The 17,999-nt window shown below is 38.6% G+C and overlaps 5 protein-coding genes and 2 pseudogenes across 6 annotated transcripts; 3 read left to right on the top strand and 4 right to left on the bottom strand.

The window, feature by feature from the left end:
• Positions 1-1,377: 1,377 nt before the first annotated feature.
• Positions 1,378-3,804, bottom strand: LOC121804190 (bZIP transcription factor 60-like). Its single transcript, XM_042203719.1, has 3 exons — positions 3,127-3,804; positions 2,503-2,726; positions 1,378-1,819 (listed from the first exon to the last, which is right to left on the bottom strand). The coding sequence occupies exons 1-3, from the start codon at positions 3,576-3,578 to the stop codon at positions 1,515-1,517; spliced, it is 981 nt and encodes a 326-aa protein (XP_042059653.1). The 5' UTR covers positions 3,579-3,804; the 3' UTR covers positions 1,378-1,514.
• Positions 3,805-6,271: 2,467 nt separating this feature from the next.
• Positions 6,272-7,548, bottom strand: LOC121804191 (splicing factor U2af small subunit B-like). Its single transcript, XM_042203720.1, has one exon. It carries the CDS (start codon positions 7,419-7,421, stop codon positions 6,552-6,554), a length of 870 nt encoding a protein of 289 aa, XP_042059654.1. The 5' UTR covers positions 7,422-7,548; the 3' UTR covers positions 6,272-6,551.
• Positions 7,549-8,149: 601 nt separating this feature from the next.
• Positions 8,150-8,798, top strand: LOC121803531 (annotated as a pseudogene).
• Positions 8,799-9,287: 489 nt separating this feature from the next.
• On the bottom strand, positions 9,288-12,288 carry LOC121802250 (mitotic spindle checkpoint protein BUBR1-like). Of its 2 annotated transcripts, none has more exons than XM_042201875.1 (11): positions 12,014-12,288; positions 11,857-11,916; positions 11,347-11,491; positions 11,099-11,256; positions 10,595-10,676; positions 10,433-10,499; positions 10,294-10,348; positions 9,998-10,160; positions 9,837-9,919; positions 9,662-9,739; positions 9,288-9,557 (listed from the first exon to the last, which is right to left on the bottom strand). In XM_042201875.1, the coding sequence occupies exons 1-11, from the start codon at positions 12,223-12,225 to the stop codon at positions 9,494-9,496; spliced, it is 1,167 nt and encodes a 388-aa protein (XP_042057809.1). In that variant the 5' UTR covers positions 12,226-12,288; the 3' UTR covers positions 9,288-9,493. The 2 variants fall into 2 exon arrangements, with proteins under 2 accessions (XP_042057809.1, XP_042057810.1); XM_042201876.1 differs by having other exon boundaries at positions 10,433-10,496.
• Positions 12,289-13,135: 847 nt separating this feature from the next.
• On the top strand, positions 13,136-13,882 carry LOC121805325 (annotated as a pseudogene).
• Positions 13,883-14,023: 141 nt separating this feature from the next.
• LOC121805326 (chlorophyll a-b binding protein 7, chloroplastic-like) lies at positions 14,024-16,353 on the top strand. The gene is made up of 6 exons (XM_042205134.1): positions 14,024-14,330; positions 14,405-14,571; positions 14,894-15,040; positions 15,307-15,439; positions 15,756-15,872; positions 15,969-16,353. The coding sequence occupies exons 1-6, from the start codon at positions 14,217-14,219 to the stop codon at positions 16,269-16,271; spliced, it is 981 nt and encodes a 326-aa protein (XP_042061068.1). The 5' UTR covers positions 14,024-14,216; the 3' UTR covers positions 16,272-16,353.
• Positions 16,354-16,557: 204 nt separating this feature from the next.
• Positions 16,558-17,999, bottom strand: LOC121805324 (60S ribosomal protein L35-like). The gene is made up of 3 exons (XM_042205133.1): positions 17,932-17,999; positions 17,533-17,825; positions 16,558-16,803 (listed from the first exon to the last, which is right to left on the bottom strand). The coding sequence occupies exons 1-3, from the start codon at positions 17,933-17,935 to the stop codon at positions 16,729-16,731; spliced, it is 372 nt and encodes a 123-aa protein (XP_042061067.1). The 5' UTR covers positions 17,936-17,999; the 3' UTR covers positions 16,558-16,728.

Below are 17,999 nucleotides of genomic sequence, written 5' to 3'. Positions count from 1 at the left end.
TAGACTTTTATAATGTAGTACTCTCTCAAATAAACTCTCTCTAATTTTTTGATAAATGTTGCAATATCTAATAATAATTGACTAAAATTAGAATGTTGAAACTGAAATATACCTCCAAATGAGTCATATTCATATTCATTAATGTTTTGGATATGCACATGATCTTTATTATAGCTTTAATTTTATTTTTTTCAAGTGTAGTATGGTTAGGTGGAAAATGAAAAAAACCTTTACTCTCATTAGTCATTTTTAGGTGAGGAAAAAAGCCATCTCACCTATAATCATCGTGATCTAATGTTTTGTCACTTGGAGTTGGATTTTCCAAGAAGTGCAAATAATATTTAATGGAATGATACATTGACATTTATTGGAAAAAAACTTTTGTTGCAATACAAAGGCGTATAGTAATAAAGCAAATGGACCATCCATATAATTAAAATGCATTTCCAGAAATACCCTTCACTTACCAACTTTATGCTTTAGAGTAAAGATGAAATTTTGTGATCCAAAATCTCAAAGAGAATATGCTGAATCATATATCCAGAATATTACATGGACCATATGAAATATACTAATACACCCTTATTTACAATTATTTTTTAAAACTAATCTTTTAAAATCCGCTGCTTTGTGAATATCTTCAACTGACGGGCCCCACTCTAATCTCAACAACCCTATTTTTTTTATATTTTAAACTCAATGGAGTAATTGTTAGATGTTGCATATATTTCGTTTAGTCCTTATTAATATTAATATTTAATAAATTTTTAAAGTTAATACTTTATTGACGTTATTAATTGTACAAATGATAAAAAAAAATCAAATATGATTTGCTCGTTTATTCATTTATTAATTATATAAAAATTTATATACAATTAATTGACATCAATAATAACTTTAAGGTATTATAATAAAACTAAATTAAAAAATTTGTTGCTAATGTGAGCTAAATGCTCACAGGGATGTATCATACCGTTTTCCTTTTTGTCCATTCGCGAATAATTATCTCAATTTTCTTTTTTTATCAATCCACGAAAATAATTGTCTCATTTACATTTACAAATTTTGATGATGAATTACATATTTCATTAACTTATAACATTGAATAAGTGTAGCGGAGTTGGCTTAGCGCCCCATTTATCATCCTTGAGGTCCATGGATTGAGTAAATTATTATTTATAGTGATTTACTTAATTGTTATTTATTCACGTTATAAATTTTAATTAAATGCACATATTTCAGCGGAGGTTTAATTCTTGGAAACATTTATACAGGAGTATTTGCATTCAATTAAATGCACAAAATTGCCACACTGATTTAATTATAGCTTTTGGTTTGTTATATGTTCGCATTTGAAAATTATTATGGATAAAAAAAAGCAGATAAACATGCCAAATTAAAATTAATCAACAGAGTCACCACAAAGGCTAAGGAGTCATAAGAAGTTCTCATAGAAAAGGCAAAAAAGTTTAAACCAAAAGAAATGAAAACACATGTATTCAAACTCTCTCCGCTTAGAGAACTAAGCGATGACCAACTAGCAAGAAACCAGATACAATGCCGGCTGCATCGCCTCTGCTTAATAGCCTCAACTTCATTCTTGATCTCGAAGCTTTGCATCTCTTGCCCATCATACATGAACGGAATAGAGACCCGTGATCCTCATTTCCTGCTTCTCTTTGTGCTGCCACGCTTCTGTGCTCTGTGTTGTCGACGTTTTGCAGAAGACTCACTTCCAGAGCTGATAGGAGCTGGCTGGGCAGGATTAACAGGTATATGATGCCCAGGAACCCAAGCAGGGAACCCAACAGCAGGGATTCTGCACCAATAACATAAAATGCTTCTTTTAGAAATCAAGATACAAAGATGCTGCATAATCACTATGTCCGCCACATTCGCAACAATTGTGTACATTAGTAAGATAAAGACCACTTCAACAACGAAAAGAATTCTCAATCACATTAAATAGCAAGATAAGTAGCTATGGTTCTCAGATAAGGACTATTTCAGTGATGAAAAATCCTCAATCGTACGGATCTGATAAGCAACTGAGGTTTTTAGATAGATAAAGACTAGTTTAGCAGCAAAAGACTTTTCAATGACATGGATAGCAAGATAGGCAAAAGCTTTGGTTTACAGTAGTGGAAGTAAGATGAAGGCCACTTCAACAACGAAAAGACTTCTCAATCACATTGATAGCAAGATAAGTAGCTATGGTCCACAGATAGATAAGGATTATTTCAGTGATGCAAAATCCACATTCGCATGGATAGAAGGATAGTAAGCAACAGAGGCTTTCAGATAGATAAAGATTAGTTTTGCAGCAAAAACCACATGGATAGCAAGATAGGCAAGCTTTGGTTTATAGTACTGAAAAGTGAAAACCGCAATCAGTGATAATCTAATAATTTTGCTGGCTCATTTAATTTATGGAGGAATACGACTGCACAAAAGTATTCCTGTGTGCTGAGGAATGATAGTATAGGAGTTGAAAATCCTTACCCAACAAGAGCACAGCAGACTCCTGCTTGGTCCTGGACGCATCAAATGCCTGACTATTGTGCAACGAGAACCGTAGAGCTTGATTCTCAGCAAGACAGCACTGGAGCAAATTCCCCAGCCTCTTGCATTCTGCTTCATAGTACTTGCTCTTCATCTCAAGATCGCGCACAAGCATCTTCTTCCTTTCCCGTGATCTAACGGCTGCATCCCTATTCCTCATTTGCCTACAAGATCATATCACATTAACAGTTGCTAACAGAATGAGACAAACAACAGATCGAACCACAAAATTTCCCAAATGAACACCTAACAAAATTTTGGTGGATGATCCTATAATTCTAATTTTGATTAATGAACTCAGACTAGGATTAATAACAGTAATTGGGGATTATAAATCAGTAAATCACAATTGGGAATTCGACCCTAATTGGGAGGGATGCCGACACAAGTTTTTGCCTTAATCGAAAGCAGAGGGTTATCAATCAGCATATGAGTCATGCTATCACAGCTTTGTCTAGAATATGATAAGGCCTCGATTTCACAAACGAGGAAAGCAATTCTCCCTCTATTGCATATATCCAATCATAGACCAAAGCGTTCATTATCAGAGCTCACAACAATTACCTCTTTCGTTTCTTCTCATCCGGATCATTGGCATCACCATCGTCGTCGTCAGCGGCGCAATTATCTCCCGTCTGCATAGCATCCGCACCGTTCTCTTGGGGCTTCTCCCGCTCTCTCTCCTCCTCGCAATTCACAACTTCCACCAGCGAACTAGCAGAAGAATCCTTGACCCGATCCGGATCCGAATCAGACGACTCCGGCTCCGCAAAACAATCCGCGGCAAACTCATCGGCTAAGACAATTTCCTCCTCCACCGGCTGATAGGAATCATCGTTCAAGAGATAATGCTCTATGTCATCGATCGAGAGAGAGCCGGCGGAATCCGGCGACGCACACAATCCCTCCGCCGGCGGAAGGTCGCCTAAATCGAAGCAGAGGTCATCTGGCAAATTTTCCAATATTTCGTCCCAATCGATGATCAGTCCATCTCCCGCAACACCGCGATCAACCATTACTAACCCTAAACTCAACAACTGCAAACGGGATAAAGAAAAAAAAAGAATAATAGAAATCAAGGATGAAGGATGAATTTACAATGACGAAGTAAAAATTATTTCAGCAGATTTTATGGAGCCCGACGGCGCGGGGGGGAGAGGGGGAGCGGTGCAACTGCGTGGATATTTCCGCAGCCTTCGCGGGTAAGGAGAGGTGGCGGGTGATCTGAACCGTTGGATCAAATTATGGATAATTTACGTTGTATTTAGGGGAGACATGTCATCCAGCCAATCAAAACGCTAGTTGGTTCCACGTGGTTTATCAAGTAAATTTCTCATCCATTTTCCATATTCATTCTTGTCGGGGTGGAGGATTTCACTTTTATTTTTTTTATACTCCTATCAAACTAGAAAGTGGTTTACTATTATTCTATTTATATTAAAATTTTGCAGAAGTCCATTATTGAGACAATTTTATTTTTTACTAAAAGATAAAGTGAGGCGCATAAATAAAGGCTTCCCTTTAATTCAACATGAGTTTAAAAAATATAAAGAAATGTGAAAAAAAAGTTAGTGAATTATGGATTGTACTATGATATATTTCTATTATTTTATGATAAAATGTGAGACCCATTTATCAAAATTAGTAAAATGAAATGAGATATTTAGACATTCTAAAATTGCAATATGAGAGTTAGAAAATGAACTTTTAAGTGGACTTCTAGGCATCAACATCATTTGAATTTTAAAGACCACAAGCAACTTGTGACATAATCTTCTCACCTCAAGATTGTAAGATCATATATTGTGTCAAGAGCAACGTCTTGTTTTAAGTTTGATCAAGCATAGTTTTAGTTGGAGCTAAAATGTCCAAGATTGTAAGCATCAATTCAACTCAAAATTTAATATCATAAGAGTCCGTTTAATATTTAAACTGAGAAATTATAAGTAAAATTGAAAAATGGTTTTTCTTAGCTTTTTTATGCATCAAACATGGATTAGACCTCTAAAACAAGGCTTTTCTTGGCTTTCCCCAACATTAGTGAGGCCCATCTGCCATAATCTTTAATGGCCGAGAAAATAGCTATGTAAAGTAATATGAATAAATCTTCACGAATTATTCACAGCTTGAAAAGGTCACATACCACCATCACGGGCATCACGATTTACAATAATAACACAAATATATAAAGAAAATTCTGCACGGTTTTTAAGGTCATAGTGCAAAGAACCTTACGACTCAATTCTAGATTTTGATATAACTTGATTTTTTAGTTTAAAATTAAATTTTGATATGACTTGATTTTCAAATTTGACAGAAAATCGAATATATTCCATGATTAATCATCATATCCTAGTAGCCCTTAACAATTGAACTACTTAAGAAATTCTGCCATGGAGACATACACAAAAATCAAACCTCCATCACATGAACCCTCCAAGCGGTATCTCTCTCTCACTTCATCTTGCATCTATCTCATCAGTGAAAAATTCTTGATGTCTACACACCAAAATATATGGATCTTACAAGCAACATTAGAATTAAAATCATATTAACTCCAAATAGCCAATGATTCATTTCATTTCAATGAGCCAACCAATGAAACAAGATACAACCATTGCATTGCACAACAAATGAACTTCATCCCAAAACTCGAAACGAAAATTCTTCACAAATTATTCACGGCTTTAAAGGTCACAGGCCAGCATAATGATTCACGGTTTTAAATGTCATAATTCAAAGAAAGTCAGAACCATGAAAACGGTATCAAAATACTGGTAATGAGTCAAGAAACGAAAGCCAGAATCATGAAGACAAGTGGTTTTCCTATATAGAACAAGTAATGGTTATGTGAACTTATTCAGCAATCAAAATGCCACATAAAAGGAAATATGTAGAGGCAAGTTTACTGCCTAACTAGCTAAACTACCAAAAACGTAGTAACACGAAAAGAAAGAAGTCTCATGAAATGGGCACATAGGGGAGACTCTTAACAATTTTCATTAGTTGGTACACAATAAGTAATCAAATGTGATTCATTTTTTACAACTACAATGACAATCATTATACAAGTTAAGCCAGCAATCATAATCCCACAACGAAAGGAAACATAACCCAATGTTATCGATACTAATCCTTGTGCACAATCAAGATCAATATATTACTTTTCAAATGTATCATATCTTAGATAGCACAAATGAATACAGCTTGTAGAGCAGATAGACAAGTACCCTAGATACACAAAGATCCTCCCTATATCCCTAAAAAATGCAGTTAACAGAAGTTCTGTAGTTCTTGACTAGTCAACCTCATTGAAAATGAAGACTTGATATTGAAAGATATGCCAAAACAAACACAGACACACACGCACATACACATACGAAAAGCACAAAGATCGCTAGTCGCTACATTATGGGTTATATTATGATTTAGCTACTGCATCCTCTACATCGTTATTGACTACACAATTACAAAGCTCAGCAGGACAGGCCACACATTCAGGATTTCTAGCTAATGATGGCTTCACCACACAATCGTCTGTTCAATGGGGATTAATATCATATCCTAATTTAAGTATCTTGCATGGGCACAAGCAGAAATAAGAACTTGATAATGGAAGATATCTAAAACTCGCAGATGTCATCAAAGTATAAGGACTTGAAAAATGGATAATAATAATAATAGCCAGAACGAGCTAGAGACATCAACGAGAAACAACAATGAGCATGAATATCAACACCTCATGAAAGCAACCACCAATACTAGGTACCAAAGTGTGACGAGATTCATTCTCGACAAACTAGAATGCTAATGGTCATATTATCTAATCCTGCAATCATAATCTCACAGAAAAAGAAACATAGTTCTAGGTTATAGCTGCATATTCAGAGTCTAACTAATCGAACTACCAAGAAGACATAGCGACACGAAAAGGAAGTATGCAATGCCAAAAGGGAGTATAATAAACAAATACAACAATCCTAACAGCATCACTGCCCCTTCTCCTCCCTCTCCCAATTCCACTGCTCAATCCTAGCCCTACGCTCCTCGCTCCCTTCCCTCACCGGACTCCTGCTCCTCCTTCTCCTCTCACTCCCATGCCTCTCTCCATGCCGCTCACCTCCACCACTCCTCCTCCCACTACCACGGTGATCCCGCCTATCAGTATCCCTCTCTCTTTCCCTCTCCCGGTCCCGGTCCCGGTCCCGGTCCCTCTCCCTCTCGCGCTTAGGATGAGAGGGATGAGAGGGACTCACACTCCTGCTGCGGCTCCTAGTTCCCCAAAACCTGCCATGGCGGCTACCATACAGCTTCCTCCTCAACTCCCTACCGATCATCTTAACATGCATAAAATTGCAGTATCCGCCACGGTTACAGCTGTTCTCCTCATACTGCCGGCACGTCGCCTCGCGAAAATCAGTGACCGGTGAGAAGTCGGCGATAATCGGACGGCCAGAGTAGAATCTCCCCTGCAGCGCGTTGAGAGCAGCCGCCGCCTGATCCTCCTCCTTGAACAGGACGTAGACATTCCCGATCATGTGGTCGGCGAGGTTGTCGCAGACATTTAGGCTCTCGATTTCGCCGAATTTGCTGAGCTCCTCGTAGATGTCCTCGTAGAAATCCTCGAAATGCTCCTGGATCTTGTCGGGGTGGATCGGCTGGCCCTGGGCGTCGACGCCGGGGGTGATCATGTCGGGGCGCTGGTACATGTTGGAGAGGAGGAGCGTCGGGGAGATGGTGGGGCGGTTGTGGAGGCGGGAGCACCGGTCGCCGTGGCGGCAGGCGCCGATTTTGAAGTAGAACGGGCAGTTGACGCGGTCTTTCTCGGTGCCGAAAATGGAGGCCAAGTGCTCCGCCATTGTTGCGTGGATCGATGAGCTCGATGATCGAAATGGAGAGGGGATTGATAGGAATTGAATTGAAGATCGAGCGGAGAATGAAGAAACCCTAGAAATATGTTTTGCGGGGATATAAAATTAAATGTTGTTGTGTAATAAACCACTCAGTTTGAGCTCAGTACAACTGTATATCCAATTTTTGTTTTTTAACTGTTAAACTTTTAATTATTTTATGTTGTTTTTTACTTATAGGGTATATCAATTTAATTATTACTCCCTATAAATTTAAATTTAATATGGTTAAATTGATGATTCAAATCAAATTATATTAATCACAATCACTTCAACAAATTGATAAATTTAATTATGAAGTGGAGTAGCAAAATGACACTATGAGATTAGAGATTATAGAAAAAAAAAACAAAGTAAAGTTGACGCAGGATGGGCATGTCACATTTCCTGTGCTATTTCGTATCGATTTTTAAAAAAATCGAAAACTAAGAAATATTCATAGTATTGTTTAGACTAAAGGCCCAAATTGATCCCTAACATTTGGTCATTTTATCTTTTTGGTCCAAAACTTTATCTTTTGGATGTTTTGGTCCTGCACATACGAAAATTTGATCTTTTTGGTCCTAAACTAACAGATCCGTCAAATATTTAACGGTGCCTCCAAATTAATTCCCCATTCCAATTCCCCCAAATCAAATTCCCCCAATTCCAACGATCGGTGCCCTAATTTCGCAGCGATGAGCAGCAGCAACGTGGAGGCCGGCTTCGCGAAGCTGCAAGGCGAGGATTTTGAGTACTTCCAGCGCCGCCGCTTCGCCTTCGAAGTGCTCGACAAAAACGGCTGCTTCGTCGAAGGCGTCCTCCACCTCCCCGGCAACCCGCCGGTGAAGCTCGATTCCAAATATCTTCTGCAAATCGGCGATAAAGAGTTCTACTTCCTGCTTCCCGTCAGGAGCATTCTCGGCGGCCCCATCGGCGGCGCAGCATAATTTGGGGATGCCGCCGCCCGGGGTAGGGCTTGGGAAGAAGGGGAGAGGAAGAGGGGAGTATTATGAGGACGAGTATAATGAGGAGGATGGCGGAGCTGGAGGGGAGGAGGATCGACGCCGGCATTGATGGCTCCGGTGGCGGCGGTTACAGTTACGGCTCCGGTGGGAAAGCCGGTGGGTCAGAGAAATTCGTGTTCTTGTAATAAACGTTAACTTATTGAATTGATATGGTCTATCTATCTACTGAGGCAGAGATGCAATGTCTCTTTACTATATAAGAGCATTCATCAGTCGCAACGGTTCTGTCTGATCTATGTGGTCCTGGGGATTGGATGCCGATGGAGAAACTTCACACAGACAATTTTGTGTTTTAATATATTTGTTTTGTATTTTAAAATGATAATGTCTAATATAATAATTAAAGATATAATTTGAGAGTTAATAATCTTACTTAAAGATGGTAAATGGGTCAAAATCAGACTTAAATATGTTGACCGTTAAATATTTGACGGATCTGTTAGTTTAGGACCAAAATGATCAAATTTTCATATGTGCAGGACCAAAACATCCAAAAGATAAAGTTTTGGACCAAAAAGATAAAATGACCAAATGTTAGGGACCAATTTGGGCCTTTAGTCTATTGTTTATCTAAACATATTCTTATCTAAACAAATGCCCCATAGGAATATAGAAATGAATGTGGTCCGTCCAATATGTAAAAGTTTTATGAATATTTTTACTTGTTTCTGTGACATAGTATAATTCAACTGAGCAATTTGTCTAAATAACAATTTCTAGCATAGTTAAAGAAAATTTCTTTCACATTCTCCATAAATAAATAAACTAATAAATAAAAGGACAACAATAAAATGACAAATACTACTAGTAGTACAACAGAAACTTAGTTGTCATTGAATAGGGATAAAATACATAAATCCAACCTCATCAAGAATCATTAGGTAATAAACTCCAGAAAAAACACAATATTCGTTGGCTTACAACAGCTAAAGTACAAGGATCAAGCTTTGGAGGGAGAAGCTTGATCATCCATACACACAAAGAAGACAATTACGCATATACCGGAGAGATGCATTATCGGGGCAGAGCACCCTGAGGAAAGTTGCGCAAAGGATTCTCTCTCAACAGTTCCGTTTCTCTGAAATGAAAAAATAGAGCCAAGTAAACAACTAAGAGATGAAAGGAGATGATGGCATGTTAGTCGAACGAGCCTCTTAATGAGATTGCCTTCTTAGTTCTTACCTCTTAATATCTTTTGAGTCGCCACGTCTAAGATGCAGAACTGAAGACTTTTCCCCCTCCTTGTCGGGTTTATTTTGTCTACAAGTACAAAGAATAGAAAGTGCCAATACGCATTAAAACTAATGATGATGTTTAAGCATCAAGTCTTCTTTAATCTGTTTCTGTCTATACTTACTCTGTGCACTCCTCATCCACAAAGATCTCAATGCACGGGCCTGGAGGTGGCCTTGATATTCTCTGACCTGGTCTCTGAGGAATCTGCAATAAAATAACTTTAGTGTAAAAAGCCATCCACCACACTCGGAGACTTGGAGCAGATTAATATTCTCTGTTTACCTTATTTGATGTCCACTTGGAAGGAATTGCACTATTCTCTTTATTTCTCTCTGCACGAGCACCAAGCGAGTGCCATGGTTTTGCGTCTACTTTGGATATTTCTGGCTGATGACTAAACACCGAATTGCTGTCTTTGAAAATGGAGAATGTACTTCCTGGAGCCCTAAAAAACCAGCATCATATGTCATCAAATGAATGGTGAATGGATATATCTTGAACGGGTGTAAAACTTAAAGTTGACAAGCAACAGGCAGAGCATAAGCAAAATTTAAAAATAATGGAGTACTAATTCTAACCTGTCAGGCTTCTGTTTTTTCCTAAAAATATCAGAACTCTCCGGCACCTGGTTTCCTGAAATTGTGACAAAGTAGCCACATATTAGTAATGGTCACTAGGAAACAAAAAAGTAGTTAAGACAGTCAGCAGAAAGCCTACTTGATGGCTTAGCCAACAAGGTTCCAAAGCTTCGAGCTGAAGCCTGGTTCTCTGTTGCATCATCCTGCTAATTTGAATAGGGTCATGTGAGTAATCAAGCCAATCAAACGACAGAACAAGGCAAAGGAAAAAAGAAAAGCATGTGTGGAGAAGTTTGCTTACTTCTGTAGCTTTTGGTTGTCTCATTGAACGAGCAAGAAACTTCTGGTAAGCTGCTGTCAGTTTTTCAACAGGCTCAGCCTTCCTGGTAGAGAAATGAAATCTCAGTTTGTTATTTGCAATAAAATGATATCACAACCAATCCTTTCTGAGCATAACTACGACGGCAACAAAGAAGAAAACTGCATTCCATCAATATTTTATTCCTAACATAGAGTGGTATGTTATCATAGATTCATAGTATGTCGAAGTAGAGTTCCTTGAACTGCACGAGGTTGATGTCAAAGCAAATTATGCTGCAGCGTGAACAAAAACGACATAGACTTATGAGTTAGTATAGTAGACCATGCTTATTTACTGATCCTAACCTAAAAACATGGTTGAAGCTTCCATCGTGCATATATATATCAGATAAGAAATCTCAGGGAAACAAAACGGCAACAACCTTTCATTCCAGAAACTCAGGCATGTATAAGAAACTCAAAGGTCCTGAAATAAAGGACTTACATAGACAGCCCACGATTGAAGATCTCATTTGCAGTCTTATTTTTGTTCTTCTGTTCCATGAGTAATGCATAGGAAATGTAGAAGGCCGCATGTGTCACACCAATGCTATTGGCCTCCAAAAAACTGAATATGACTTCAGCATCAACACAGTTTTCAGCCTGTTTTACCATTTCACAAAATTTAATCCTCACAAGCATCTAAAAAGATAATGATCATCTATGAAATGGGAACTCTTAGTAAACACCTACATATTCCAACCAAACTTTCAGGTACCGTAGGTCGTCCTTGTATCGGCTATCATGCCAAAAGGTTCGGACACATTGTTCATAGATGACGATCAGTCCTGAACAGTCACCACCGGGTGGGAAAGCTTCCTGGACCCATTTTATGCACCTTTTGAAAACAATGGGATAAACACACATCAGAAAGGAACTGGCTCAGTTACTTGCCTTCTTATTCGAGTAGAAATTAACTACAGGAGAAATGTGCATCTTAAGTAATCAACAAGAACATGCCATAAAACAATGAACTAATGATTACTGCATAAACATTGAATCAACAACATATGACAGATGTCTATCCCCCAATATAATAAAACTAAATTGTATCATTAATAAGCTATAATCATCCAACCAATTGTAAATCATAGCCATAGAGCTTGCGATAAACACATTCAACATATTTAAACCCTAGCAGCCTATCCTTAGAAAGAACAATCAAATTCAATATTCAAAGCTCTTAATAAATTGACTACTCACTCGATCCAGGGATGGAGAGGATCTTCTCCGGCATACTCGTCGATGGCCTCGATTAGCTTCCTGGTCATTTCAAATTCCAACGGTCAAATCTCAGAAAAAAAGGAAAGCGCATTATTCTGCAAAAAAATTTTGAAAAATAACGAAATTAACGAGCAACCTTCGGTGATGCAGCAGAGAGCTCTTGACTTGGGAATGAGAGTTCGATTTTAGAGCGTGATTGAGGAGACGAACGTTGCGTCCGCGCTTCAACGGGCGGACGTTTTCCTTGAAGAGCTCCCACTCATTTCCGGTATCTTGTTTCGACGCTAGGAACCTCATCTCCGGATCTAGAACGGTTTCAATCGACTCTTCCAATCTGCTGCTCGCCATTTTCCCTCCCTCTGTCTGGTATTTTTCTTCCTTTCTATGTGATTCTCTCTCTCTCTCTCTCTAGCAAATTTCAAAAATTTAAATGAACACACTTAAAATTTTATAGCCGTCAATATTTAGTGGGAGCGCTAGGTTGGGCCTACTCTTGGTGGGCCTTATTTTCGATCTAAATTATTTTCATTAAACTAATCCATATATGGAAAGGTATAGAGAGAGCTGGAGGCCCGCAGCGATAATGATCAAATTGTTCGCCTAACTTGGGTGTAAGGGTGAAAGACTAATGGAACCATCTATTAGATGATTCTCTCATGTAATATAAAAGATACGAATGGTGGCAAAAACAATAACCTTTCAAGTACCTAATATATTGAGAAAGAGATACAATTGCAAAAAGTAGTCGAACAATGAAGGTTCAGACATATAAAAGACATCGGAGAACACAAATACACCGCAAAAGGTGAGAACGAGTCTAATTTGTGCCACGACATTAGTGAGTGCATGAGACAGAGGAAGAGCTATTTGATTTGACAAAAAGGTAATGCGATATGTGGCAAAAACAACAATCTTTCTAGTACTCTCAAATATTGGGAGAGATACAAAATTGTGAAAAGTGGTCGGACAATGGAGGATAAGTCAAATCAAAGAGATCGGAGAACACCTCTTTCGAGTTTCGACCAATACACCACAAATATGGAGAACCAGTCCAATATCGCGAGTAGAAGCGATTTGATATGACAACCGATATGCAAAATACAAATCAAATGCAATTTTTTATTTGAATTACGTAGTTTTTTAAAACTATGGAGTAGTACGATTTAAATTATGTGAATTTTTATTTTAATGAAATTAGTAGTATTTCAATTATATGATTATCCCATAATATCGTTGTAAGGCCATAGCATCCCCCTACCATGACCTGAGGGCATCCGCGTAATTTCGAACCCAGCCCCATTTTCTGCCATCATCAATCCGTTCACATTTCTCCTTCACTGGAAAACTGAAACACAAACACCTTCTCCATTAATTTGACTCCAACTCAATTCACGGGCGAAAACAAGGTCAAAATCTCCTCTCACCATTGACTCCAATGTCTGCTTCTCTATCCCTAGCGGCCTTCAATTTCAGGCCTACGCTACCTTTCGCACCACCGCCGTCATCCGCTTCAGCTCCGCGATCCGGCCGGAGAACGATGACCGGTGGTGTTAGGTCGGAGATGAAGCTGTATAAAGGAACGCACATGAGGGAGCATCGGCTGGCGGAGATGATCGAGAAGAAGGTTGCGGAGGCGGCGAGGACGAGACTTCCGACGAGTGCAAGGTAGCGTGGGACGAGGTGGAGGAGGTGAGCCAGGCGAAGGCCGATCTTCGCCTCAAAATCCATCAGCTCCAACAGGATCCGCTCGAACACTTCTGCCAGGAGAATCCGGAAACCGATGAGTGCCGCATTTTTGAGGATTGACGATCGTTGATTGATCCGCGCTATCTCTTGATCCGCCACCTGCAAAATAATTTGGTATCGACTAGATTCATCTTAAACCTGTGTTGTTGTTGTAAATCATCTGTTTATTGGTGTGATTTTGTGTGACGTGATCCTATATTACTCCTCTGTTTGTGATTTCTTAGTTTGTTTGTTAATGTCAAATTCATCCATTTGAGCACCTCTTGAAAATTGAGATTTCTGAATTCCGCTAAATTTTCGTATGATCATCATCACTTAGATAAATTCGATAGATCTGGACATATAATTTGAGTTTATGGATAACATTATACCGCCAAATTACAAAATTTGTGATAAATATATTCAAATAAAATATTGAAACTGTTTTTTTCGTTTATTAAATTTTCCATGGAACGTGGCACTACATAAGCCGGTTCCTATAAAGTATTCTAGAAGGCAAATAATCGAAAACAATAATAAAGAAATGAAAAGGGCAGAGCAGACAAACTAGTGGCTGAGAAGTGAGGATTCCGTTTAACGGAGCTACCGCAGCAATGTCTCTGCTCCGCCCTCCGCCGCCGCTCCTCCGCTGCGAACGCGCGGCTTCTACTTTTCCGAGCTCTAACGTTAGCAGCTCTTTCTCCCGCTTTAAAGCTTCATGGGAAGAGGTTAGTAGCCACACCTGCAAACAGATATCAGGTTTGTATAACTTTCACTCTCTGAAGCCGCCGTTTCTGTGAAGGTTGCCGGAGTTGTTGTGTTCTCCGCGATTCCTTTCACGGCGGTGAAAGCGATTGCCAACAGCCCGCTCGGGGAGGAGCTCCAGAGGCGAATGGAGGAGAAGAAGAAGCTTTACAAGGACAACTCTTCAAAGTTGAAGGCTCTCTCCAAAAAGGCTAGATTAGAGAGGTAGTCTTTTCCGTTCATTTTTTTGTTTATTAATTATTTATTTCAATTGATTCCACTAGAAGTGAAATTACAACACATATATGATCATTCTGGAGATGCTTCAGTTGTAGATGTTGTGTTTACTACGCTGTTCTTTATATGAGGAATTGACAGTTACTATACATATTCAAAGAATGTGTTACTTTGGGTGATAATATCTTAGATTGATAAGCATAATGTAGGCTAATACCTCACAAAGTTTACGGATTGAACAATTTACAGCTTTTTAAGCTAATATGTCTCCAATGTAACTGTCCCGTGTGCAAATTATACGGTTTTTCAGCGTGTGGTATGGGGAGGATCGCCCCCGTTGGCTTGGTCCGATCTCATATGAGTACCCTTCCTATCTCAACGGCGAGCTGCCTGGGGATTATGGTTTTGACGTTGCTGGTTTGAGCCAGGACCCTGTGTCATTGCAGAGATATTTTAAGTGAGTACAGCACCTCTTTACTTTATTTCATCTGATGATTAATAAATTTGGCCATTGTTTTCACTACATCATGTCGTTTAATAATTTTAGACCAAATCATCATTATATGGTTCATAAACTTGGAGAAGTCTCCAAATATTCTATAACTAGTAGTCATTATACACCACAGCTAACACATGCAGCTTTAATTGTTAGGAAAGGACTTGTAGTCCTGTCCAAGGTAAAAAAAAAACAGGTTTACTCACAACACGGTTATTATTATGTAGTTTTGAAGTTCTGCATGCAAGGTGGGCTATGCTTGCTGCCCTTGGTGCTTTACTTCCAGAGATATTAGATCTGATAGGAGCTTTCCATTTCGTTGAACCTGTTTGGTGGCGAGTGGGATACTCAAAGCTTAAGGTTAGTATGTTATGCCTTTCTAATAAATGGTTAGCCTCTTATATGAGAGTTCGAGGGTCTGTATTCATTTGTATGTAAATTCTGAAGATTGATGTCCAAACAAATAGAACCATTTCCTCGACTCTAAGGAAAAGGTTTGGTTTAAAGTAGTGAAGCACTAGTATACTACCAACTCTTATTCTAATAAGAAAATGGATGAAATAATTTAGATGACAAGTAATTTGCAAATGTGATTGTTTGCTTATGGTTACTACAAAAAAGAACTAGTTGAAGACTTGTTCACATATTTTCTACTCTTGTTTTAATCATCGACCAGGGCGACACACTAGACTACCTTGGCATCCCCGGGCTCCATTTAGCTGGGAGTCAAGGAGTTCTCATCATTGCCATCTGTCAAGCCCATTCTCATGGTAATCTCACTATAATTTCCTCTGTGAACACATTTTTCATGAAAAGTTCTCGGCAGTATGAATATAATTCATGTGTTTCGTAACTCAAGAATGCTTACAAGACTGCCTTCCACGCGCAGGTTGGTCCAGAGTATGCTCGTTATTGTGGCATTGAGGCCTTGGAGCCCTTAGGCATATATTTACCGGGGGACATCAATTATCCAGGAGGGGCACTTTTCGACCCCTTAAATCTCTCACAAGATCCCGTTGCATTTGAAGAACTGAAGATCAAAGAGATAAAAAATGGGCGCCTAGCCATGGTTGCGTGGTTAGGTTTTTATGCTCAAGCAGCTTTAACTGGCGAAGGACCTGTACATAACCTTCTTGACCATATTTCCGATCCTTTCCATTATAACTTGCTTTCAATTCTAAAAAATCTGTAGTATATCTACAATCTACATGAGTTGTGCCTTGTAAATTATGTATACCTCTTTTAATTTCATTACCAGCAATAACGAATGCCTACACAACCAATGACATAAGAAAACTTAAAAGAACTTAAAAGAAATAAACAAGTCTCTATGAGACTGGGATACGATCAACCATGTAAATACTAAACCCAAACAACACACAGAAGCTTTAAAAAGCTCCTAACATTTATGAGAATTGTTCTAAACACACTAGCATAAATAGATACGGAAATAAACATGTGTTACTCAATAACAAAAATTTGTAAGCATGAATCTAATAAGCTTCATCATTGTAGATGAGGTAATCCCAGGCTTCAAGTTTTAACACCATAAGGTCTTTGAAGTAATACCAAAAACAAAATTCAAAAAATTCAGTTGCACACAAATTTTGATAATACTCCAATGGTGGGCTTACTGCCGCGAACAAAGTTTAGACTTTGATGGCGTACTTTCTCAAAGGGAAGTACATTTCCTTCTTCTTTTGCTTTTCAGTCTTTGCGGAAGCCTGAAAAAATGGTAGCAAAACCAAATAAAACAGTCAGATTGAGTTCCAGAATAAAACTAGTAGAGAATGATTATCAACTTAATGCAGGAAATATTGGTAGTTCGGATTCACAATTATTTTGGCTTACATAATGACATTGCAACTATATAATGCAACAATGACAAGAAACTGCATTCATGACTCTTTGGAAATAGAAAGATTACTAAAGCTCTGGTTCCAGCTTCTCAAGATTACAAAAACATTAAACTATATACATGAATATTATGGGAAAGAGTATTGTTTTTTGTATTTTGAGGAGAAGAGAGATTGTATTCTACTGTATTGTATGCACAACAAACCTAACTAAAACTGAAATAGGGATCCTTACTATACAACTGTTCTACTCAACTTCTAACATGAAGAACATTCTCAGCAACAACATAAAATGATTCATATTGACATACTATATCTGAACATTGATAATTCTCTACTTGAGCTCAATTATCAAGCAAGCAAGCCGCCAATATAATCAATAGGAAACTAATTACAACTGTTCTATTCAACATAAAAAATATTCTAAGCCAATCTTATACGATTCATATCCACAAATATCTAAACATTGATAATTTACTACTTGAACCAAAAATAGGCCATACATGAAACGATGAACTCAATTATCAATGCCAATAAAAATAAAATAAATACTCAAGAAATATTTACAAAGAGAGGAAAAAATAGAAGTGATAAGACCTGGTGCTTGGTGAGGCGGCGGCGGATGGCGCGCGTCTTCTTAGGGCGGAGATCGAGCGGCAAATACTTCTTGTTTTTGTAGGCTTCGCGCAGAGCGGACTTCTGCTTCTGCGAGATAACGGTGAGCACCTGAGCGATCGAAAGCCTCACCACCTTGATTTTGGAGAGCTTGTTTGGAGCGCCTCCGGTGACTTTGGCCACCCGCAGCAGAGCGAGCTCCGCCTTCAGATCCTTCAGCTGCGCTTGCAGCTCCGTCTTGTTCTTCAACCGAAGCTCGTGCACCTTGATCCGAGCTACAAAACAATGACAATCACCACGTTAACATACATCAAAATGAAAAGAGAAACGGATAACCGATCCATTTTTCTATGAAATTGTTCCGTCAGATCGAATCCTCACCCATTTTCCTGACTTTGCCTCTCTGCAAGCTGCGGCGGAAGTGGCGAGTGATGAATGGTTTAGCTTCA

The sequence above is a fragment of the Salvia splendens genome, chromosome 5 (assembly GCF_004379255.2).
Source record: "Salvia splendens isolate huo1 chromosome 5, SspV2, whole genome shotgun sequence".
Taxonomy (NCBI): Eukaryota; Viridiplantae; Streptophyta; class Magnoliopsida; order Lamiales; family Lamiaceae; genus Salvia; species Salvia splendens.
This window is presented reverse-complemented; position numbering and strand designations above follow the sequence as displayed.